The sequence below is a fragment of the Annulohypoxylon maeteangense genome, assembly GCF_022496945.1.
Source record: "Annulohypoxylon maeteangense strain CBS 123835 unplaced genomic scaffold GGS22scaffold_14, whole genome shotgun sequence".
In the NCBI taxonomy this organism is placed as follows: domain Eukaryota; kingdom Fungi; phylum Ascomycota; class Sordariomycetes; order Xylariales; family Hypoxylaceae; genus Annulohypoxylon; species Annulohypoxylon maeteangense.
The window spans coordinates 579,036-602,479 of record NW_025953261.1 but is presented as its reverse complement, the minus strand read 5'-3'; the positions used below and the strand labels follow the sequence as shown (position 1 = coordinate 602,479).

Here is a 23,444-nt window from a genome sequence, read left to right as displayed (position 1 = left end):
TAGGTAATTTAAAGCGCAGCGCCGAAGGCATGGAAAGGTGATAGAAGCTAGAGCTAGCAGTCGGCCCTTTAGCAAATAACACCTCACAGCCGCTACGGCACAGGCGGCCCCAGCTACCACGTGGTACTAAATTCTCCCCTGCATAACTGTAACCCCAGAATCTATAGGTACTTCAAAGTATCGTCGCAGGGGCAAAATCCTTCAAGCTTTTAACTTACACTCTAGACCTCCTTCGTACAACTCAACCGATACTGTTATAGATTTGCAAAATGAGCTACACTTGGCGCCAAGTGATAAAAGAAGGAAGGAAGAAAAGATGCAAGCAAACGAGAATACCTATAGTCGCGATTTCTGCCCGCGACTCTAGTAGTTGCTAGATTGCTGTTTTTCCTCAGTCGTCCGTCGTCCACTATTCTTACCTTCTTCTTCGTCGGCTCATCTAGCAATTGGGTTTGAATAAACGCTGCAATGAAGTCCTCTCTGTTGTTTCTGCTCGCAGCGCTTCAACGCGCCTGCGGTACTCCCACGCCAACTCTTCAATGGGACCCAGATACGGCTAAAGACTGTGTTGATTGGTACAACAACAGCGAAGGAGAATCGTGCGAAGATGTACGCAGTCTGTTCGGGATCACCCCAGCGGAGTTCCATGAATGGAACCCGTCTGTTGGTCTCGACTGCCAGCCATGGGATTATCAATCGTACTGCATCGTCACCCTGGAGAAGATCAACAACACAATCACGACCACCACATCTTCTTCCTCGACAACAACAGTCTCCTCTACCTCTGTGTTCACCCCGGGACCGTCCCCTACCACTTGGACCGACATGGGCTGTTATGTTGAGGATTCTGCGCTACCCATCCTAGAGAAGAACCTGAGTCCCGAGGGCGGCGATTCAGCTTTAACTGTCCTTAAATGTGAGGACGCGTGCTATCTCAAGGCATATAGTTTCGCGGGCGTGCAGGAGGGCAACCAGTGCTGGTGCGGCAGCTACGTGGGCGGCGAGTGGGCGAGCAACCAGACTCTCTGCAACACTCCCTGCGCCGGCGACAGCAAGGTGTTCTGTGGCGGCAAGGGATTAGTCAATGTTTTCAAGGCAGAACAGAACGCGGCTTCTACTACCGCTACTACTACTAGCGGTGGCGCCTCCAGTACGACTTCGGCAACGGGATCCACTATCAGCGAAACGCAGTCATCGGGGGCAATAAAAAGACTGGCGATGTTTTGAAGGGTTTAAATTGGTTCAACTGCCTTGTTTCTTGTATATGGGCACTTAGACAACCCTAATCGAAATATAAAACCGGCGATGATGGGTTGTATGGCCATTGAGACATCTGGCTGACTAATACAGGGCGTCATAGAAGGAAACTGGCAAAGGGGGGTTGCTTAAGCAATACGTTATGCACTAAATACCTAATCAACATCAGCTTTGAAGCGCCAATAAATTTACCATGGAGAAGAGACCAACCGCAGATTCCATTTAGGCCTATGTGATTGTTAGATCGGAAACAGGACTTGTTTTGGGACCTTGGGTGGAAGAGGTAGAAGGCTCCGTGATCGCGAATTCAAACACTCCGCGAAGTTAACATAACTAAAATTTGAAGTTGAATACGACTTCCTGTATGAAATTCATCTTGCTGTAACAGATTAGGTTGAGATGAATCTCAAGAATGAAATAAAATTAGAGAAGTATTCTTGGTTTTATGTTACGTAATCCATTATGTAATCGGTTTTTATAGATAGGGGAGGACCCCTATACTTCCAGGTTAGTAATCACTAACGCCCAGTTTCGTAAAGATCTTCTCGACAATAACCTTGGAAAGCTTAAGTTAACTTAGGTTTGTCTTGCTATTACCGAAGTCGATTAAAGACGATAACTAGGTACTTTAATTATAATCCCACGTAAGCCTTAAAAAGTGTTATGCATGCAATCATAAATACAGCGTGAGTGATCAGAAGAAAGTCTCTCCCAGTTAGCCTAAGAGGTATCTAATAATTTGAGATTGGAATTTAAGTTTACCTACACCTTATGTCTACGGTAACTCAAGATTTGCTATAAGCAAGGTTCTAAGGTAATCAACTCTCGCACAATCCTCGTTTTTGCTTACCTGATATCGCAGTTGATAAAGATAGCACTGGAAGAAAATATATCAATAAGCAGTAACTCGGGAATGCAAACTTTAAATGGCAACTATCGTAAAAAGAAAGAATGCAACAAAGTTTATGTTAACACTTATCTTGTTATCATTCTATCTAAACTAACCGATTTTTGTCGGTGAACATTAGACCCCATCTTCTCAAATTCATGTTGTGTGATTGTGTGCTATGATTTTCAATTAAAACTTGTCGATTCTTTTAACAATTCTACTGTATTAAAATGATATCTTTCATTCGAATAGATACATAGGATACGAGTTATATAAACTCAAATGAGCTACTACGTGAAATAAATATAACTGACTAACAGAATATTCAAAATCTTTATTCCCCTCTTTCCGCCTTACCCCTATTCTCCTGTATAGTGTCTTTCAATCAAGTTCCAAGTCCCAAGATAACTTTAGATGAAGAAATACATGCGTATCAATAAAAACTGAAGCCTCATTCCGTACAGTATTTATGTGATTCGATAACGTCCTAATTATTGTCGACCCCTTTCTCATAGTCGGCGACTCCTCACTCACGACACATAGCCATTGTCGAATATCAATCTTTCGGCAGACTCTTCTCGATTTCGACTGGCTTTCATCTGTAATTCTCATCGCCGAGACTATTGGATAAGTAGATACCCGCAGCTGTACCTGGCTTATACCTTACTTGTACCTTCCCTATGCCAAACCCCAATGATTAACAATGGCAAGCACTGTTCCACATCTCACGATCATACATCTTCAATCGATCGAATAATGCCATTAACTCACCGCAACACAATTCATTATCCATTCTTACACGTAAAACTTTCTTATTTTTATTTTACGCGTTTCGTAGCAACCAATTAGTACGGTACGGTAGGTTTTCCCAAATTCGATTTCCCTACAAATTCATATGTGTATTTCCTCGTAGACTTCATATTATACTCCATCTCCGCCAAGAGTAACGCGCGTCTTTCTGAGAACTAATCAATCAATCTACAGACAACTTCACGAGTAGTCATGAGTGAATCCGTTCATAGCAATGAGGAGCCGGCAGCTACCATGCCCACCGTCTCCTCCGCCACCGATTCAACCTTTGACGTACCTCAAGCCGCTGCTCCAAGGTACCGACAGCCATCTGTCCGTGAGGAGAGTAAGGAATCCTATGTGCAGATGTCTCAGGTCCCACGTCAGGAAAACGGCTCTCGACCTGCCAGACCTGTGTCATTCCCGGATGTAAGTGCTCCCACCACTAACGGCATCGAAAACGCTCCTCGCGCACCTCGAAACCATCGCGACACACGTAGCCAAGGCGCCAGTCCCCAAGGACCTACCACCGGCACTCAAGCACAGGCCACGATTCAAGAGCGAAGATCTCGCCCCCGACACCGATCTCATGGACGTGGACGTCGCGACGCGCCTATGTCCCCTTTGGCAGAACCATTCGTGCCTTTAGCCATTCCGGTGACTCAAACCAACCAGGCTCGATCCAACTACGCCCAGTCCAACCAGAGTCAGTCTAACTACACCCAGTCTAACCAGACCAACGGTTACACGCCTGGTAAGTTCACTTCACTAAGATCGCAAGATTGAATATAATAGTCAACATAAAATTGATTTCATTTATCCCCAAACCCTCAACCTACAACTCTCCCAAGCGAAGACTAACCTTCCCATACCAGGCCATCCCCCATATATGATGGGCTACCCAACATACCCGGCCATGTACCCCAACTACCCGCAGCCTAACCAATTCCCCACCAACAACAACAACCACCAGTACGGTCCCCAGCAGTACCCCGTCCAGCCTCCGCAGCAGCAGCAGAACGGCGCCCACCCGTTCTACACCCAACCACACCACGTAGGCCCGACTCCCCCTCCCCACAACGGTCTGTATCAAGGACCCCCTCGAGGACCAACTCCCTTCCCGTCCCAGCAGCCGTACGGACCGCCTCCCCCGGCCCCCCGTCCCGCTCATGCGCAGGTCGTTCCGCCGGCACATCCGCCCCAGCCGCCTCCTCGTGAGATGTCTGAGGAAGAGGTAAGAAATCATTTGTTTTCTAATACTGGGAGATTTTTTAGTTAATGTTGATGTGATGTGATGAGACTAACGGTTTTTCTTACAGGTACGCCTTGAGCGCATTCGCGCGCACCGTCAGCAGATGGAGCGAGCGCGAGGCTTTGACGAGGAGGATGACGATGAGTTTATTCCTGGCATTTAGGCGCTGGTTGACGATGCGAGGGAGATAACTGGACAAGGGATAGTGGCGTGGAATGTGGTTCTCTTCTCAAATACGCCGGAGAGGGCGTTTGGTGGTGGTTTTTCTCGAAGACGCGGGTTGTCTTCTCACAGGTTGCTGGGCTGGTATCGATCGGCGGATGATGGTCAGGACCGCCGACATGATGATGAAGAACAAGGGGATCGCGTACACCATGATTTCGTCTTCTTCGTTGCTTGGCTCTCTGGCAAATGGACCCATGGTGTAGTCGAATTAAGTAGTCACTTGCAGTTGCGTATTAAATTCGGAAGAACGTGCTGTTCCTTAAATAGGTGTTGATTTTTGACCGTGTCCGATGTGAATTTTTTGGTGTGTAGATAGTTTCAACTTTCGCGCCACCAGATTGTTGTCATGAAGTTTAACTCCCACAATGTCATCTCGGTATCTATGCTTCTGTTTAGTTCTAGTGTGATACCTATATAGGTACCGATTACGGTATCAATTAGTGGACTTATCGAATACACGTAATCTGCATTTCCCGAAGACAATCGTTCGGGTCTTCTTAAATCAGTCTTTTTTTTTCTCTATATATTTCGTGACTCTCTCTCTTTCACATTCATCCAATCCTTCTTCTCTTCTATACTCACGGTCAAGTAATATATTAAATTACCCCAACTTTATTACAATAGCACGCATCAGAATGGTTCGATTCGCGACCGCGCTCATCGCAGCTGGGCTATTCGCCTCTCGGGCGATGGCTGCAGTAGTGTGCCCAGCCTGGCAAATCGACAACTTCGAACTCCAGGAAGCTGGAGAGAACAGCCTCGGGTACAGGGCAACTGGTAAGTAAACTAATCATCTACGAACATAGATGGGGCTAATTCTAACCTACGTCAACTAGACGACGGCACCATGTTAAACATGACAGATCACATTGGGTCCATCTCATTCGTCCCCCAGCGTGGATCATACTTCTTCGAAGAGCTGCCATGCACCAACGTGGAGGGTCTCGAATACAAATTCCTCTCTTACAAGATCAAGGGGCCAGCCCAGGCCGGTTCCGTCATGGTAGAGATCCAGACGAGGCACAACTGCAGGCATCCGTATGGCGATTTTAAGAGCCACTGGGTCCATGACAAGAACTTCAACGGTGAAATTCACGATCGTCAGATCCCCTTCGACTTCTTCGCGGACGAGGGCGCCAACCTGAGGGCTGTTACCGGAATCAAGTGGTCGAACTTCCGAGATGACAACGGCCAAGCCTATGAATGGCAACTTGCCGATGTTGCATTTGAGTGCGAGGCTACTATCCGATCATCTGAAGAATCCTAGGTATCTAAACTAGGGAGTTATATCTTGGCTCTATGGGGGTAATTGTGTCTTGCCCGACGAGAAAGACCTCAGCGAGGAGGAACTGAAATGGCATGGTTAAGTCCCTTTTCTATATTGCCTACGCAATTGCCTTGGTACATGATTGTCTAGCGTGCTGTCATATATGTAATTTCTACGAAAGTATTGTGAATTTTATTTTGGGCAATCCGACTTGAAGATTCTTTGAAAACTGGGATGTTTGGTAGTACTACCTAAGGTAACTTACTATATAAGGCGTATACTCCCGTAATTTGAATATAGCGAATTATTCTAATCTAGCTTTCTTATAGGATTATGCGTGAGAACTTGTCATATAGGGGCAAGTTAAATACTATTCTAAATACTTACATAAGCATACTGACAGTCCCTATCTTACCTACTAGAACCTAAAAACGCTCATACCTATCCAAACAAGTCCAAACTCTAACTAGACTTCAAAGTTCCCATCCTGGGTATGGCAGGTGCTTATATGAGTAGACATCACCATCTGTTGATAATGATTACTAAGCATTATTTCTAGGTACCCCTATTTCCAAGCCATCTAGCCCCTGAATCTTACTAACCCTTTACCCAATCCTCACCCCTATCGATAAAATACCTTGGCAGAATTCCAGCTACCCCTCACCGCTCTAGGTAAGGCCAGGAACGAAAAGACTCCAACCCCCACTTTCCTTGTTAGGCGCCCGTGTCCCACGTCGCACGTATCAGGCCGAAATTTCGAGAACGGTCGCTGCAAGTTTTCGATCTACATTCCATACGTATCCCCCTCGTAACCTTGCAACCCACTTAACTTTGCCCTGCCTACCACCTACTCAGCCTACTCACACACCCGACTCACCTCTCACCTCCCTCCTACCAGTCCGTACTTCTGTCTACGGCTGCTTCTTAATTATAAGAACGGCATCAGGCGAAGGGATCGACTGATCAACTCTCCGTAAAATATCCTATCAGGGTATTGAATCTAGCAATCATGGTACGTACGAACTCTTATTCCCCTCCTTCATCTTCCCCTCCCCCTCATCCATCAGCCTCAACGAGCCTCAACTCTCTCCCAAACCCAAACCAACCAACCAGCCCGTAATAAACACCACATAACTACCTACACAACTAACCAAACCCCCTGAACTAGGCTACAACAACAAAACAGCGCCTCGCGCTCGCAATCTGCGACTTCCTCAGCACCTCCCTAACCGACGGTACCCTCTCCAGCGAAGACAAAGACAGCATCGACGTAGCCATCAACTGCATCAGCGAATCCTTCAAAGTGGACGCCAGCTCCCCATCCGCCGTATCCAGCGCCATCGGCTCGCAAAACCTTCTCCAAATCTACGGCGTCTATGAAAAACTCAAATCCTCCAATGCCCCCAGCAGCAGTAGCAAACCCAGTTCCACCCCCGAATCCGCCCCGAAACCCCCCACCGACGCCGAAAAAGCCGAAGCAGAGGACCTGAAAGCGCGCGGAAACCGCGCTATGGCGTCGAAGGATTACCCGACTGCTATCGACATGTACACCTCCGCCCTAGCCCTGTACCCCAGCAACGCGATCTACCTGTCCAACCGAGCCGCAGCATACAGCGCAGCGAAAGACCACGCATCAGCGCGATCGGACGCCGAAGCCGCCGTGAAGCTGGACCCGAAGTACACGAAAGCGTGGTCGCGATTGGGATTAGCGCGGTTCGCGCTTGGGGATGCGAAGGGGAGTATGGAGGCGTATAAGCAGGGGATCGAGTACGAGGGTAATGGCGGGTCTGATGCGATGAAAAAGGGCTTTGAGACTGCGCGGCGGCGTGTTGAGGAGCTTGAGGTGGACGCTGTGCCTGATCTCTCGAGCTCGATGCCCCGTGGTGGGGGTGGGGGTGGAGGTCCCGACCTAGCTAGCCTCGCGAGCCTATTCGGAGGCGCGGGCGGTGCGAGCCGAGAAGGTGGTGGTGGTGGTGGCGGGGGCGGGATGCCTGACCTAGGCAGCATCATGAGCAACCCCATGTTCGCGAGCATGGCGCAGAATCTGATGTCGAACCCGGAGATGATGCAGAACCTGATGAGCAACCCGCGTCTGCGCGAGATGGCCGATCGTTTCTCCAGCGGCGGCGGCATGCCCGACCTGAGCACCCTGATGAGTGACCCTAACATTGCCGACATGGCCCGGAATATGATGGGTGGTGGTGGTGACGAAGGTGGCGCTAACCCCGGAGCTGGGCGCGGTGCTGGTCGATGATCATTCGGTGTTGGTATTCTGTCTACTGTTACGGACTCCTTGGGTTAAGAACAGGTGGCTAGGACGAAGACATGGGTAGATCACACTGAGAGTTTAAATTTAAAAAAAACATCAAGGTTGGCTGGACGAATATTGGCGAGCATAGACCTGAAGAAATCATTTCTACGATCTCTCTGCGTTCTTTGTCCAGACTACGGATAGATCGTTCGGCTTCACATTGACCAAGGATCACAGACGGACTTCACGACGTATGAGGACCCCGGGTGGTTATAATGAGAAAACTAATGATTTTCCTACTTGTGAACAATACTGTTCTTTTTTTTCCTTCTGATAAATGTACATGCGGGCGATGTGTACCTGTGATGATGAAATGATGGGCGAGACGAACTGATTAATTGGTGGTCTTGAGGCTAGATTATGACTGAAGGTAAAAAGGGGGGAGAAATCAATGCTCGTCTAATTTTTCCACCATACACCTCGACTCCATATCCGCCGTAGTGTCCTTCGTTTTCTCTAAACAGTATGCCTCATCGTGTCCTTGAGCACATAACCTTTTCGTCCCAAATGCCAATCGGCCAAACAAAGAACAGGATAGAAAATAAGAAAAATAAAACCAGCACACTTTTTACCTCCTTGTTTTCCGCTCTCCGTCACTCCTAATCCCGCAGCCAGCTGATAAGCACCATTATTTAAAATCATATTCGAATAACGCGTCAGATGGAATATCCACCCCAGACGATTTCTGTAATAACTCCAACGTGAAAAGCGTTTTCCGTATGAAGTCATAACAGCATCGAAACTTAGAATATGCTCGAGGAAATGGAATGCGTCCACCAGACGATGAGAAATAAAGATAATATAGAAATAATGGATCGTCCGAAGCGCCGTTGAAAAATGCGACATTATCTTGCGCGAGAAACGGAACCACGACGCTTCTGAGAAGCCCCTATGCCATCCTTATGGCTTGACTTGGTGCTAGAAGGATTGCGTCGTCGACCTCTTCCTCCACGGTAACGACCTCGATATTTACCGCGGAAACCACCTCTCTTATTGGCAGGTTCTTGTGAAGGTTTGACATCGGGCGAGGGGGAAGAATCCTCTCCATCATACGATGGCTTGGTATTCTCTCCCTGGGACGAATTTGCCGCAGGGGGGGTAGGCACGGGTTGACTAACAGAACGAGCCGGGCTGTCGGGGAAAGACAGTGATGGCCCTTCGGGACAAGAAATAGACTGAAGAGTATTGCGGCGAGGCTTAGAATCCGGCGCCTCAAAAACATTCTGTGGGGTAATCGACCCAGGTGGTAGTATCGGTGAAACAGCGTCGCCATGCTTACTCGATGGACTGGTTTCGAAGGCTCTTATCGCGGTAGATATAGAAGCGCGCTCCACATCTAAACTAGAGGGGATATCACGACAACAGCCTTGCTCTACATCTTCAGCCCAGCTATTTCGTGTAGGCGTAATTATCGGCCTCGGCACGGCTACGGAACGAGGCGTGAACTCCGGAGCTCCAGGATTCAACTTTGAACCCTACCAGAGGTTAGTATCAGTCAAAAAATCAAGCATGATTTTCCGACGGATCTACCTCTTTTGTATGCCCATTCGGAGTTTTCACAGCCTGCCCGTTAGTCTTGCCAGTTGAAACAGACGTCGTCACTTTCGGTGTCGATCGCTTAGCTTGAGTACCATTCGCAATTTTGGCACCATTGGTGTGCTCATCGGCGGATCCGTCGGTCTGGGTGGTTGTTGCAAGCATCGTATCAACATCTCCTTCGTTTTCCTTCTCGTCCTTAGACTCCTTGGACTTCACAAAAATCTGTTTAGACCAAAGCTCGGCATATTTTCCCTTCTGAGCAATTAAAACCTCGTGATTGCCTTGTTCTGCAATCTCTCCATTCGCAACGACGAAAATAGTATCAGCATTCATAACCGTTGAGAGACGATGTCTAGATGTAATTTAGTATAATCAGCTTATTAACTTAGATGATCAACGGTACTTACGCCACGATGAACGTTGTACGACCTTGGCAAAGGGCACGAAGACCTTCCTGGATTTTCTGTTCCGTGTCAGTATCAACAGAACTAGTAGCCTCATCAAGGAGCACAATCTCTGGTTCCTTCAGAATAGCTCGCGCAATCGCGATACGTTGAAGTTCACCGCCAGATAGTTTACTATACAGTGTCAGTGAAAGCAGCAAATACTTCAGAACTGAACCAATACTCACACGCCGCGCTCGCCAACCCGAGTTGTGTAACCTTCAGTAAAGCCCATGATATGATCATGGATAGCCGCTGCTTTGCATGCGCTATAGACTTCCTCGTCAGTCGCTGTTAGTCGAGCATATCGGATGTTGTTCATCACAGTATCATCAAAAAGAACGGGCGATTGTGGGACAATGCCAATAGATTGTCGCAAACTAAAAGAAGGATCATATTAGTAAAGGAATAATTGCAATAAACTTTTCGACATAGGTAATCTCCCAATAATGTCTATAAATAAAGCTCGGGGAAATAGCAGGTTTCAAAATCGAACATACCTAGAGATTGTAACATCTCGAATATCCTGACTATCAATCTGGATTGAACCACCGGTCACATCGTAGAATCGATCAAGGAGCTTAAGAATCGTCGACTTTCCAGCACCAGTCGCACCCACGAACGCGACAGTCGTACCAGAGGGAACAGACACGTTTACGCACTTCAAGATGTCCTTCTTCTTGTCGTAACTAAAACTGACGTTCCGGAATTCGACTTTTCCACCTTTCAGTTTCAAGGGCCGAGCATCAGGTTTCTCCACCACAGTCGGCTTCGTAGTCATCACGTCAAGAAGCTGTTCAGCATGCACCAGATCTTGACTGATGTTCTTTCCGAGTTGAGAGAAGAAGCGGAGAGGTGCTGTGAGCTGGCTCCAATATGTCAACAGCATGACAAAATCTCCAGCAGTTGCCTGACCATGTGTGATTTGGTATACGGCCAGAAAGGCACCAGCGAGTAAGCCCGCGAGGAGGATTAGATATTGGAAAGCGTGCCCAACAAAATAGCTCGAGTACAACGCCTTCGCTGCTGAGACGTGAGAATTGACTGCTATGCCATATCGCCTTTCTTCGTATGGTACTTGATTAAAGGCACTGACGGTCTGCCAACCCTGGATACCTGCCTGACGGATATAATGTTCCTCGAAATACCTAAAAATATGACATTAGTATGAGTTCACAAGAATAGTGGCATGTTAGTAAAATCCCAGGTTTACAACGACACAGCTACTTACGTTCTAACCATGATCTTTCTTTTCTCTTGGAAACTTCCGATTATATGAGTCGCACTCTGAATGAAAGCTGCACTCGTCGCTATCGTAATGAAGCCTTCATACGGACCGAATTTGGTAGACAGATACGTAAACGCGATGACTAAGTCAATTAGCATTGGTAACGCCTGAAAACATATCGAGTCCAGCATATTCGAAATGGAAGTCCCGTTCGAAATCGCAACAATGAGATCCGAAGAGCTCTTCGAGTCATGGAACTCAGAGGAGAGGTTCATAATATGAGAGTAGGCCGCAGCTGTGAGTGCCTCCTCAGAGTAATACTCGATAGGTAACCACAACATCTGCCTCAAAAGATTAATTCCAGCTTCAGAAGCCAAAAGTCGTAGACCGGCAAAGATTGCGACCTGGATCCATGGGTTGCCCCCAGAAACGCCACTCAGCGAGTCCATCACGGCGCCATACTGCCGAGGAATCAAGAAGTTGAGTACGTTCCCAGCCAACAAGCAGAGTCCAACAAGAGCAGCATACAGTTGTAGGCGACGATTGTTGACAGGCCAGATGTACGGAAAGAATATCAAGAATCCCTTCGCATATGAGATCCAGTTACCCTCATTCTTCAGCCGCTTCTCTATCTTCTCTTGAGAAATGCGCTGCTGGCGTTCCCATGGTGATTCGAGGTCGCTAGGAGAGTTGGCGGTCTCCGTGTTGGTTGCTTCTGTATTCGTAGCATCCGAATTAGTGCCGTAACCACTGTCGGCCGAATTGTCTGTGCCGTTTGATCGCTGATCAGGCTTTGGAATCAGTGGCGCCCGTTCTTCATCTTCGTCGACGCTAGTCTCACTCTCCCGCCAAAGGAAGTATGCTAAAAGGGCACTAGAAATAAGCACACAACGGGCAATGACGAGGGAGGCATCGAGATGAAGGAACAGTGCCGAGGTATCGAAAGTGATCGGTGTTGTAGTTATCGGATTTTGGGCGATGATAAATAACAATACAGCATTTATAGGCTCCAGGACACATGCAATGATCCAAGATCCATAGAACGGGTACCAGACGACGCCGGAATTGTTGCCAAGGCTGTTCTGTTCAATGCCGAACGTCAAGATACAGGAGAGTAAACCGATGATGGTGTCCTGGGATGGCCATCGTCCCCATACGACGATCTCGACTGCTTTAAGGATTACCTGCGCCGCAAAGGTGGCAACGAAGCAAAGGAGAAGGTAGTATATGACCCTACGTCGTACATGGGTTGATTTCGTCGAATCGGATGTTTGTAGCGTACAGATTGCGACAGCGGAAGTTATGGCAAAGTATAGAAACACTACAAGTGGGTAGACATAATGCAGTGTAGACTGCACCCTCTGCAGCTCACCGTCAGCCATTCTTTAGACCCCTGCCTAGGAGAGTACGTCGAAATTAAAAGGCGGAATCCTAATGTGGCTAAAAGGGCCGTGACGGGATCGATAGGTTTGAGCTAAGGTGAGGTGACAGTGACGGTGGTGGTGAGGAATGAATAGATTGGGCCTAGATTTTCGATCGTCAGTTTTCTTTTCCTGTAGTGTGTTGAAACGATGTAAGTGGGTGACGAAAGATTGATTGGAGGTCAGCAATTTGGCTGAAGATTTAAGAGGCATCTATGTCAGCCATCATCTAAGCAACAGCGATTATTCCGAGGTCTTAAGAGAATGTGTGTGTGGAAGAGGATTAGGTAGGAATGGGCAATGAGCAAGGGAGGCAAGTTACTATCTTAGGGTGTCAGATGATTAGTCACAAGAACCAACATCGGGTTGAAAGAAGGCGTAGCCGTTTCTAAGTTGGCTCTTCTTCAACTCGTTCTTCCTTTAAGATGTAACTAGCTCCAGGCTCCTTCCTCGTTACTCCCTACCACATTTGATAGAGGGCAATGACGGGGAATACGGGAGGCAACAACAACAACATGGCAGTTGCCTTAGCTACTGGGTAACTAATCTCCAAGAACCAATTCTCTCCCTAACCCAACCCATTACAACATGATGTGGATGGATGGTACTATATACACACACGCCAAGAAGGAGATGCAGGTAGAGAGGTAGAGAGGTAGAGATAATTGACATCGAGTCAGTGGTTGTGGGATGTAGGTGTGAGTGAGTGAGTATGAATATGAGTAGGTATGAATATGAGTATGAGTGCGAGGTTTGTGAAGCTTGGCAACTCGCGTCAGTTAGGCAAGATGATAGATGTGTGTGTGAAATTAGGGGTGAGTAAATAACACCAGCGATATTACTCGAGTCTTCTGTATGTATTGGCCCCTCGACGTGTGTAGGTAGCATAGGTGGCATAGGTGGCATATCTCTTCCTATCACACTCTTCCATGCGTAAAGAGTTAATACAAATAGTAAGTATGCAGAACTTACCCAACCAGGTCATAATCCCTCGAACAATCCCTCGAATAGCCCCAAAGTGCGTTGGATGGTACTGGCTCTGCCCCTCTCTTATATATGTAGGTCGATGAGGCTCGAGCTCGAGATCGAGAGGCAACCTCTGACTGCTGGCCACTACTTAGTTAGAGGAGTCCGGACCGAGTAAAGTAAGTCGGTACGTTAGCTCCGATCAAGGTCTCAAGCCAATGCCGGAGACGCTTTCGCTGTCCTGTCCTCTACAAAGCCTGCCCAGCCACGTGAACGGTACGGTTCTTCTGGGTCAGCCCTATGGTTGACGCACGCGCGAGCTGCAGTACCGGATGAAGATGGTGGGTGAGGACGTCAGACCTAGTCAGGAAATAACGGAACCAAGATTAGCTCGAACGGAGTAGTTGGAGAACCGGCTTTAGAGGTAGGCTGACAGGTAAGACAGGTGAGTGCCCTACACTACACTTTTTAACTCGGTTTGCCTTGTATTCCAGCGGTCGTCAACTTAAGCATCGGCGTAATAATGAACAAACACAAGCGATTAGAAGGTAAGACAAATACCTGACTCAGGGTGGAACAGAGAGTTTGTGTGTAGGGAGCCGTGATTAGACGGGTGATGACATGCGTAGCTGCTGAGACATTTCGCCCAGTGCCCGAGATCTACAGTCGCTAATTTCAAAGCAGGCCGTGCATTTCATATCACGGGTTCCCAAGACGCGGTACAAAAGAGTCTAGAAGCAACACTAAGCACCTCTCGGGCCACCCGGTTAGCATACCGGTCAACGCGGCACTAGATAAGAGCATGGGAACATGGGTAGTGTACATTTTAACATGTATGGAGCCGCATGGGACAGGAGTCCATGCCAACCCAGGATCTCGAAATCTCAGCAAGCCACCACATTATCACATCCCTCCATTTCCACAACCGTAGGCGGTGTGGAAGTAGGTAGGTAGGTACATAATATGCCAGTATGTCACATACAACCTGAAAGTAGGCTCCATAAAAGAAAACATATATACCAACCTAGGTACCTACGTCAAGAAGGAAAAAAGATCATGAGAGAATGAGAAAAACTTGTCCATGAAAAAAGGACTTCCAAGGTTTGTTGAAGTGCCATCCAAGGTATCCAACAGGGATCATACGCGGCTAAGCAGCAGTGAGAACCACGCTAATCCCAACCCCCGGTGAGGTGCCCTATTCGCGAGCCAAAAGTACTATATTGGATTGGGGCTGACTTCTGGATCTTTTGGTCTCATTTTATTCGACCTAAGTAACGATCCAGCCTCCTCAACGATGTGGTTCGCGCTAGTGCGAGCCATTTTGACGCGACGGCTAGTTTACCGGGCTTCCAAGGTTGACAGCCCGTTCCAGTTGGGATTGACACTGGAGACACTGGGCACTGAGCTGGGGGCGCGTGACTTAATCCCAAAACCCAAAAAAAACCAATTGACGTCCATTGAGATGTTATCGTTGTGTTCTGTGGGACTATATTCTCCGCGATTCTTTCCAGCTGTTGTTGTTGAACGATCAGTGGCACCAATTCGAATCGATCACCTGGCCGGCTGCAGGATGGTGACACGTCGACTTGATCGGAAGTGCCTGTACGCTGTACCTAGGAAGATTTGTCTAGAGAAAACGTAGCCAATAAGTGGCAAAGCAGGGAAGAGCAGGGGTTGTAGGCGAAGCAACCACGGGCCGTGTTGAAAAAAAAAATATCATTTCGTATCCCTATCGAGACGAGAGAGGTATGCTGACAGTTCAGCAATTAAGTGATTTAGCGGAATTTTGATTAGGTACCTAGAATGGTAGAGTACAACGCCAACCTTGGCAATACATAGTAGAATGCATGTGGCCGGGAATACATAACACTGACCGAGGCAGCCCCCAATTGCTCGAATGATTTTGTCGGTGTGCATTCATCGGAAACTAGACGGTATTTGGTGCTACAGTCTACTAGTTCAGGAATGCAGTTCGAGCGAGGTAACACAACCGGACCGTTGAGGATTCATTCCCAACTCCATTGGGGATGTTTCTTGGTTGATAAAATGCCCGATTGATTGGCAAAAAAAAAGTCTTACAAGTGTGCCAGCATCCAAAATCCAGAACACGTGTCGGCGGTAAAGCAACGGAAGAACCCACTGGCGTATCCATGGCGTCGGATACCTGTATCAATTATGATCCAGTTACCCCATTCTGTATGGAGTAGAAAGATGGTGGGAAGTCCTTTGCCGTTTAGAGAACAAAAGAAGGAAAATAAAAAAAGCAAAACTGAGACGGGTACCTAAAGTTTTTGGGTGTATGCAATGATTTACGTCCCGGCTGGACGGATGCCAATGATGGAGGAGTCCAGGGGTCCGGTAAAATTGTGTGGGGGGAAGCTGTTAGCTTAAAGTTTGATGATGAGAGTGCCATCGGCCATCGAACCAAACCAAACCAGCCTAGGCAGCGTTTGATCCTAATCGTTCGAGCTAAAACGAACCTTATTATTTTTCCGATGAGCATTTTCCTCATTTGTTACACGTCGAATTCGAACAAACTTTAAAGATTCTGTACATAATACATCGCAAACATCTTACAACCTTGAAGTTTTCGTTTAGGTGGAGTAGTTTAGAAGGAGCGACGCGATAATCGATTTATGTATGTAGTGTACCGTATGCCAGATTAGACTGCGTACAGTCTACAATCTACATCCATGGATATATGTGTAGTTATACCTAGTACCCTCGAACTTAGATTTATTCACAATTCATAATTTAACTTTACAGGGTTGTCGCTTATTTCCCAAGGAGCCATGGCCTTACCTTGGTCTTTTCCTTTTTTCTTTTTATTCAACTCGATACGCGATCAATCGATCTTCTATCCGTTCATCTATCCGTCCTCATCTCGGCAAGACCAATCACGATCTCCCAGGTGCGATGTGGTTTCATATGCATATGTATGGTCTGCTATATGTGGTAAAGTGCGGCTGTGCGGATGAGGGCAACCCTCTAGATGTACGATGTGATATATCATACTACCTAGCACGGCACGATCCTTTCCGGGCGATATTGGTGGACCAACCGGGTTGGTTACTTGTTATAGCGGTCGGCTACTACTTTAGTTTCAAACGCCAACGCTGAATACCAATTGTCGCCGCCGGCATCACTTCAGTCACGAGAGGAAAAGACGCGTATAAAATACATACTACCTAGTAGGTACAGGCACGCACGAGTCTGCGAAAGCCACCGAATCTCGCTACCTACTAGGTATTGAAGCGGCTGAAGTTGCGGCTCCTCGCAGCATCGCAACGGTTTGGCCATGCGTTGCTGACCACCAGAGCAACCCACCCACAGAGCTCCAACATGCAGATTGCGGCACGAGACTTTGTATTATGTAACTCACTGCAGCTCTAACTTCTTGATTAGCATCGTGTCTTATCTCAGCAAGCTTCAGCTTAATACATATATCCGGGTATATCTAGCGAGATAGGCTCGCTTCACATGTTAGCACTTAACATCACACTATCAAGGTAACCCCATCGACAGACACCATTAATTTCGAGAATATAATTGGGTATTTCAATTCTTACGTGTTTTGCACTTTGTCAACTTCAGTTGCATCGAGCTTATTCCATCATGCAGTCCATCGCTTTAGCAAGACGCTATACTCTAAACTCGCCGTAAAGTCCTACGCGATCTCTCATTTAGCTAATCCCTGCAGCGATCGAGCAGCAAGGGACTTGGTCAGATGGGCTACCATTTTGCCCGATTGTTGAGAGACGTCATCGGCGACTGAACCGAGAATGTAAGGGATTTAGTTAGCCCAATCATTCATGCCGAGGAATATGTACCTATTCGGACTGCTCCCAGCAAGAGGCTCGAAAAGCTCGAATTGATACACACCGCCGACATGATTATGTTCAGCGAAATACTAGCACAGTATTTCGGGGCTGCTAACCGAACTTATCACTAGTTTCCTGTTTAAAATACTACCGAGAACAATTGAATCTTTAGATATCAACCCAAATACCAAAGGACCCTTACCACAAATGCGGTGAATCAGGTTCATCTACGAGGCAGGAAACCATGTATGGACATCTGAAGCCTTGGGACCCAGGTTATCAGTTCACCTATGAATATTGGTGGGACTTTGGTATCAAGCTTGAATTCGATTCATGCCGGCTCCATTTGTTTCTTCGCGGTGATCCCTTCGATACCTATGAGACGAATAGATTCGTACATATCAGAGGTCAAACCGAAGAGCTGCAAACGACCCCTATTTAGGGAATACGGTATACACACTAGAAAGCCCTTCCTCTACTCTAGTCCAGAGTTAGCGACTGACAGGTTTCCCCACGATCTTTCACGGACTCCCGCGGGCTCATGCAGGCCACACTTTTAACAACTAGACAGAAAGATATTGAAACCGTATTAGGTGATACCTAATGACTTTCCAAAATTCACATGATTCTTCCAACCCCCTTGAGATAAAGTCGAGGGTAAGATTTATCACTTGGAATATTGCTTGATACAATTTACAATTTAACCATGGGGAAAAGTGAATATTAAATTGATTATTATTTAGCTTGGCCATTTCGGGGAAAAGATTGATACTTAATAAAATATCGCCTTCGAAATCCAGTTAGAGGATTACAGAAGGGCGCTGCTGCCTATAACCGCCAACCCCCCTTTTTGACGACGAGGGGTGATGTCACGTGTTACTCCTTCAATACGATGTTAGGCGGTCGTGAGGCGATATACCGCTATAAAATATTTCTAAAACGTAACATAACTTCACGTGCGGCTCAAATTTCCACTTAGTCAGATCTCACCGTCGCAATGGCAAACACCGCCCCAAAAGTCCCCGCAGAGGAGCGCCAAGAGCCTCCCGAGACCGTCGACAAGAAAGCGGATGCCCTAGTGAAGATTATACAAAGAAGCAAGCATCTGATCGTGTTCACGGGGGCTGGTATTTCCACTTCTGCAGGTCAGCATCGCCACGAAAATCTAGAATGCGTCAATCGCTACGTGTGGGCTAGTCTGATTTTTTGTGTCTAGGAATTCCTGATTTCCGCGGTCCTAAGGGCGTCTGGACGCTGAGGGCCCAGGGGAAAAATGTCACGGGCGCGGTCAACACTTTACAAGCTATACCAACGCCTACCCATATGGCATTGGTTGAGCTTCAGAACCGAGGGATTCTGAAGTATCTGATTAGCCAGAATTGCGACGGTCTGCATAGGAAGAGTGGAATCTTACCGGTGAGTCAAGTGTGTATGGCTGGTGATACGTGACTCAATTTCTTGTTACGCCAGGATCGGATATCTGAGCTTCATGGCAATAATAATCGCGAGTACTGCAAAGACTGTGGGACGGAATATCTCCGCGGTACGTACTGGTAATCCTTAGCATGTCATCGAATTAACGTCCTGATGATTACTAGATTTTCGGGCTGTGGCTTCGTATGACAAGACAGTGCATGATCATCGCACAGGACGGAAATGCGCCCGCTGTAATGGCATCCTGCTCGACAGCATCATAAACTTCGGCGAATCCCTTTTTGCTGAGCCTCTTCAGCTAGCTCGCGATCATGCCGAGAAGGCAGATGTCTGCCTGGTCTTAGGATCGTCTCTCACAGTGAGCCCCGCAAATGAAATGCCGGAAACTGTGGCACGCCGGAAGGGGACCAAACTCGTCATTTGCAACTTGCAAGAGACACCCTTAGACGGGCTTGCGGACTTGCGTGTCTATTCTAGGGCAGATGAATTGATGGTTCGAGTTATGGAGAAACTCGACATTCCTATTCAATCGTTCATCCTCCGGAGACGACTGATAGTCCGAATGGAATCTACGGAGGGTGGTCGAGAGCAACTCCGGATTTATGGTGAAGACGTTGATGGAACGCCGGCTTCATTCCTCCAGTCAGTGAAACTTCAGTATAACAGACGCGTGGTTCGGTCTGAGCCTTTCGTGATCAATTTCCGCGGTGATCTAGATCCGGGGACTAAATTGAATCTCGAATTGGAATTCATGGGAAACTACGGCGAACCCAATCTAGAAATTCCTTACGAATATGTCGATGGAACTCATTCCCAGCTGTATCTTCTGGAGTACAACCCACAGACCGGGGAATGGAAGACTACGAAGCATGATGGATTGGCCGTCGATTCGTTAGCAGAAAATGTAGAATCGGCTCTAGCAATCAACAATGCCCCTGAAGTTATAGTTATCGATGATTAATACAGTACATCCAACTTCTCCCGAAATCAAGAAACTTCGAGATAACTCTACCTTCTCAACCCATACTCCTCATAAACCCCTTTCCACCCAAACACCCACCCCAGCGCAACCGCCACTCCCATCACCACCTTCGTAGCCACTCTCCCAACCCACCCACCGTTCCAAATAACAGGATAATTATCCGCGCGCCAAAACAAATTCCACAACTCAACCTCAAGAACCACTCCGCTCCTCCAACCCCCACTCTTGTCTCCAGCAGCATCAAGAATAAGCCCATTCAAATTCCGAAAGAAAACCTCCTTCATCCCATCCTTCGGCTCCGTCCACTCCCTCACGATCAAATCCCCATCTTCCTCCCCCCCTTCTCCTATATCTTCACCCTCATGCTCACCAACCACATCATCCCTCAACCACTCATGCACAACCCCCCTCGGAATAACCACAACCCCCTCTCCCCTACCGACCCTGACTGTCTTTCCCCCCAACCTAACCCTCGCCCTGCCAGCTAGCACTTCGAGGAACTCCGTATGCGCCTCATGCCAATGCGGGCCGGAAGACCAGGTGGACCCGCGGGGGACGGTGATGGTGGCTTGGTCCGGGATGGATAGGTCGTATGTGACGGCTGCTGGGGCGGGGCGGGTGAAGGAGGTTTGTGATGGTCTGGGGGTGCGGGGGCGGGGCATTTTGAGGTTGGGAAGTTATGAGTACTGGTATGAATGAGGGAGTGGTGGCGGTGGTAATGATGGGAGAAAAGTGATAACCCTAACCCTGGGCTGGACGTGGGGTAATCCGTGAAATGGGAAAGGGACGTGAATAGTGAGTTGCAATACGTATAATGAATTTTCGTAGCCTGAATATAACCACCTGCGTAGCGAGTCTACCATGAACGACCTTAAGTATCCGAACCATTCCGTATACGTTTCCCGGATTAGTGCTTGGTCAGCATAATAACACGTTGTAATTCGCGATGCCTGCCTTGTATTTTCTAAACCACTCTTAACGAAAGGACCAATTGGCTGCATCGTAAAACCCTCACTTAATTAGTTCTCACTAGATGGGCACATATTAGCATCCCCAAGATACCTATGAATAGAGTAACTTATACAACCTTCTTCTAAAACTTCTAATTACTAGCACACTTTAATCTCATCCCATCTAGGTATACATACCTCTACCTCTATCACACTACCTCTGAGCACCTAAACACCATCATCAAAATCACCCACAGCAAAATCACCAAACACAAAGCCAAGCGCACAGGAGCAATAACCCCCATCGAGCAACGCCTCATCCCAGCGCGCGCGGAGCATTAAAAAGAATTACCTGGTATCTCACAAACCAAAGCCACAATAAAACAAAGAAGAAATCCCATGGGGAGCAGGATATATCCACGCCTATGCTTAGTAATCTCCGATCATCGCCTTGAGTGCTATTCAGATGCCGTTCCCTAGTTAGAATTCCATCCATCAATCAATCAAGTAGAGAGCTTCCCGAACGCCTGCCCTTGCTTTTATTTTCCATCTTCTTCACCCTCCTCCATGTTTTATTCGTCCCCTTTGCCATTTGCCAATTACATGCCTAGGTGGGTAGATAAGTCACTCCTAACGACGTAAGTTGCGGTTCTCTGCGTTCTTGATACGTCGGGATGCGCGGTTCATCATACGTCTGTATTTGACCCATAGGAAGAAAGCGTCCTTCAGCACGACAAACAGACAACCGCCAACTAAACTTCGTCCCCATCGTTCCTGGAGTATACCCGTATTCGGACCCAATAGCGGGCGCGAGGTGAAGCGCGAAGGTAGGACCAGGCGCAAGAACTCGCCTACCCCATAACACACGCCAGGCCAGACCAGAGCTCCGGCCAAGAAGTTAACCGGCGATCTACCACCATCCAAAGCTCTGTTTCGACGATTGGCTTGTTCGTTGTTAGCCTCCTCTTCGTCTTCAATTCCTATCTGGATATCGATTTCGAAGTCGAGAAGGTTTCCGCCTTCTTGTGGTTCGGGTGGTTCTTGAACAGCGGGAGGTTGGTCGGCTCCGTTGTGAGGTGTAAGTTTTCGCGCCTGTGCCTCCCATCGCTTCTCAAGGTTCTTGGAAATCGTGTTATGTAGGTGGAAGTAGGTCGCTTTGATTGCTGGGTAGAGGGTCAAGGCGCGTTCGGGGGACGGTGGCCAGGCGACGTATTCGTTCGTCTGATCGATTAGTGTCGCGTACTATAATTTTAGGAATAACATACTATCAGTAACGGCCCGACTTTGTATATAGACTTTGCGGGGTAACATCTTACCAGTAGGGACGCGGGGATCAAGATAACCTCTCCTAGACGTAGTCGGTTGAGTACAAGGCCTGGGGCGATGAGGGGTAGCACAGCAAAGTGCAACAAGTTGATCGGCAGTGCGCCGTCCGTGGCTCCCGTCTCACTAGGTTGGCGCATAACCTCAGCTAGAGTTTTGGTTTTCAGCTCGGAGTTAAGGAGGAAGTTGATCGTGGCGTCGGTCCCCGCAAATAGGTCGATGGCCTTTGCGCCGTATATTGAGCTGCTAACTAGGGCGCCGGACGCGATGAAGCCGAATAGAATGCGTGGAGACCATCTGGTGAACTTCTTGTTGAGATACTGGTTAAGTTGTATGGCTAGATCCCATTTCTCGGTAATCGTGATGGGAGATTTGCATATCGGACACTTGATCTCCTTGGCTTGGTTTTCGAGATCGGTGACCCAAGCCATCAGACACTCGTGATGTCCTTCTAATGAGCATGTACATGGCTTCGACCAATCAGAGGGTAAGGTAGCCTCGGGCTCGTCGGTGAGGCAGACGAAACATCGTCGAGTGTTCGGAGGAGGATCAGATGATGGAACGGGTGGAGATATCACAGGCGGTTCGGCATGGTCGCGATTGTCGGGAATTACAGGAGAGGGCGCAGCCGCGTCGCCGTCCGTGACCTGGATGATAGGTATTTGAGTGGGAGAGGAAGCCATCATGAATGAGTTACCGATTACGGGATGTAGATGTTAGGCCATGCTCTGAAGGATGTTTACCACATTGAATAACCTTGGAAGATTTACAAGAACACGTTTTTGATTATGTTGCAATTAAAGGACAGAGATTATGTAGATCGGGTATCGGTTTCCAACCAGTTTAAAAGAATATCGTAAGTCTTATAGAGGCTTAAGGCTGCGTCATGCAAGTTTGGATTTGTGTAGATGTACAGAATAGGCAGATGTAGATGTAGATTTGCAGATTGGGATTTGACGATTGGAAATGATCTCTGATATCATTTGTCGAAACCTAATTTGATTCGTGGATTGTGATTTCTTACAAAGTGGAAGTCGGAATTGCTTTTTAAAAATGGACCCCTTGCCTTACTAGGCTGCGTGGCTTGCGGTACATCGATACCCACCCACCGGTAACTTCCTTGGCACCTTCTCCGCTTCCAGCTACCCAGTTAGGTAACAACCTGTCTGCCTGTGCTCTTAATCGCATGTGATGTTCGTCATAAGAGAGTATATGTAAAGCGTGAGGCTTCTCCTGAATATTTTACTTCGTTCTATCAACTCATACGTGAGGCCTTCATTCAAGATACTTTGAACAAATTAATATTTTTGTAACCGAACCAGGTTACTTAAGAATTTCGAAAGTGAA

General features: G+C 47.6%; 8 protein-coding genes across 8 annotated transcripts; 4 read left to right on the top strand and 4 right to left on the bottom strand.

The window, feature by feature from the left end:
* Window positions 1-468: 468 nt before the first annotated feature.
* GGS22DRAFT_195564 (uncharacterized protein) lies at window positions 469-1,261 on the top strand (the record flags this gene model as incomplete). The annotated part of the gene is made up of 1 exon (XM_047965688.1): window positions 469-1,261. One exon carries the CDS (start codon window positions 469-471, stop codon window positions 1,225-1,227), a length of 759 nt encoding a protein of 252 aa, XP_047816678.1. The 3' UTR covers window positions 1,228-1,261.
* Window positions 1,262-3,148: 1,887 nt separating this feature from the next.
* Window positions 3,149-4,350, top strand: GGS22DRAFT_190821 (uncharacterized protein; the record flags this gene model as incomplete). The annotated part of the gene is made up of 3 exons (XM_047965033.1): window positions 3,149-3,689; window positions 3,811-4,169; window positions 4,255-4,350. 3 exons carry the CDS (start codon window positions 3,149-3,151, stop codon window positions 4,348-4,350), a joined length of 996 nt encoding a protein of 331 aa, XP_047816677.1.
* Window positions 4,351-6,425: 2,075 nt separating this feature from the next.
* Window positions 6,426-8,256, top strand: GGS22DRAFT_168920 (hsc70 cochaperone). The gene is made up of 2 exons (XM_047962233.1): window positions 6,426-6,691; window positions 6,848-8,256. The coding sequence occupies exons 1-2, from the start codon at window positions 6,689-6,691 to the stop codon at window positions 7,931-7,933; spliced, it is 1,089 nt and encodes a 362-aa protein (XP_047816676.1). The 5' UTR covers window positions 6,426-6,688; the 3' UTR covers window positions 7,934-8,256.
* Window positions 8,257-8,835: 579 nt separating this feature from the next.
* Window positions 8,836-12,582, bottom strand: GGS22DRAFT_190819 (uncharacterized protein; the record flags this gene model as incomplete). Its single annotated transcript, XM_047965032.1, has 6 exons — window positions 8,836-9,465; window positions 9,521-9,881; window positions 9,937-10,107; window positions 10,161-10,352; window positions 10,473-11,120; window positions 11,204-12,582. 6 exons carry the CDS (start codon window positions 12,580-12,582, stop codon window positions 8,836-8,838), a joined length of 3,381 nt encoding a protein of 1,126 aa, XP_047816675.1.
* Window positions 12,583-15,662: 3,080 nt separating this feature from the next.
* On the bottom strand, window positions 15,663-16,219 carry GGS22DRAFT_41626 (uncharacterized protein). Its single transcript, XM_047967031.1, has one exon. It carries the CDS (start codon window positions 16,097-16,099, stop codon window positions 15,821-15,823), a length of 279 nt encoding a protein of 92 aa, XP_047816674.1. The 5' UTR covers window positions 16,100-16,219; the 3' UTR covers window positions 15,663-15,820.
* Window positions 16,220-18,187: 1,968 nt separating this feature from the next.
* GGS22DRAFT_41610 (NAD-dependent deacetylase sirtuin-7) lies at window positions 18,188-19,827 on the top strand. The gene is made up of 4 exons (XM_047967029.1): window positions 18,188-18,553; window positions 18,625-18,824; window positions 18,879-18,951; window positions 19,007-19,827. The coding sequence occupies exons 1-4, from the start codon at window positions 18,406-18,408 to the stop codon at window positions 19,801-19,803; spliced, it is 1,218 nt and encodes a 405-aa protein (XP_047816673.1). The 5' UTR covers window positions 18,188-18,405; the 3' UTR covers window positions 19,804-19,827.
* Window positions 19,828-20,685, bottom strand: GGS22DRAFT_41611 (uncharacterized protein). Its single transcript, XM_047967030.1, has one exon. It carries the CDS (start codon window positions 20,484-20,486, stop codon window positions 19,851-19,853), a length of 636 nt encoding a protein of 211 aa, XP_047816672.1. The 5' UTR covers window positions 20,487-20,685; the 3' UTR covers window positions 19,828-19,850.
* Window positions 20,686-20,832: 147 nt separating this feature from the next.
* On the bottom strand, window positions 20,833-23,110 carry GGS22DRAFT_168902 (uncharacterized protein). Its single transcript, XM_047962232.1, has 2 exons — window positions 22,091-23,110; window positions 20,833-22,016 (listed from the first exon to the last, which is right to left on the bottom strand). The coding sequence occupies exons 1-2, from the start codon at window positions 22,781-22,783 to the stop codon at window positions 21,405-21,407; spliced, it is 1,305 nt and encodes a 434-aa protein (XP_047816671.1). The 5' UTR covers window positions 22,784-23,110; the 3' UTR covers window positions 20,833-21,404.
* Between the last annotated feature and the right edge of the window lie 334 nt (window positions 23,111-23,444).

Bases quoted from the DNA above. Each gene is read 5' to 3' on its own strand.
- GGS22DRAFT_41611 (XM_047967030.1), bottom strand. From the start codon at position 20,486: ATGCCCCGCCCCCGCACCCCCAGACCATCACAAACCTCCTTCACCCGC.
- GGS22DRAFT_41626 (XM_047967031.1), bottom strand. From the start codon at position 16,099: ATGAGGAAAATGCTCATCGGAAAAATAATAAGGTTCGTTTTAGCTCGA.
- GGS22DRAFT_168902 (XM_047962232.1), bottom strand. From the start codon at position 22,783: ATGATGGCTTCCTCTCCCACTCAAATACCTATCATCCAGGTCACGGAC. The intron at 22,017-22,090 runs GTAAGATGTTAC...CTAAAATTATAG, and splicing joins TGATCCCCGCGTCCCTACTG to TACGCGACACTAATCGATCA.
- GGS22DRAFT_41610 (XM_047967029.1), top strand. From the start codon at position 18,406: ATGGCAAACACCGCCCCAAAAGTCCCCGCAGAGGAGCGCCAAGAGCCT. The intron at 18,554-18,624 runs GTCAGCATCGCC...TTTTGTGTCTAG, and splicing joins TGGTATTTCCACTTCTGCAG to GAATTCCTGATTTCCGCGGT. The intron at 18,952-19,006 runs GTACGTACTGGT...GATGATTACTAG, and splicing joins TGGGACGGAATATCTCCGCG to ATTTTCGGGCTGTGGCTTCG.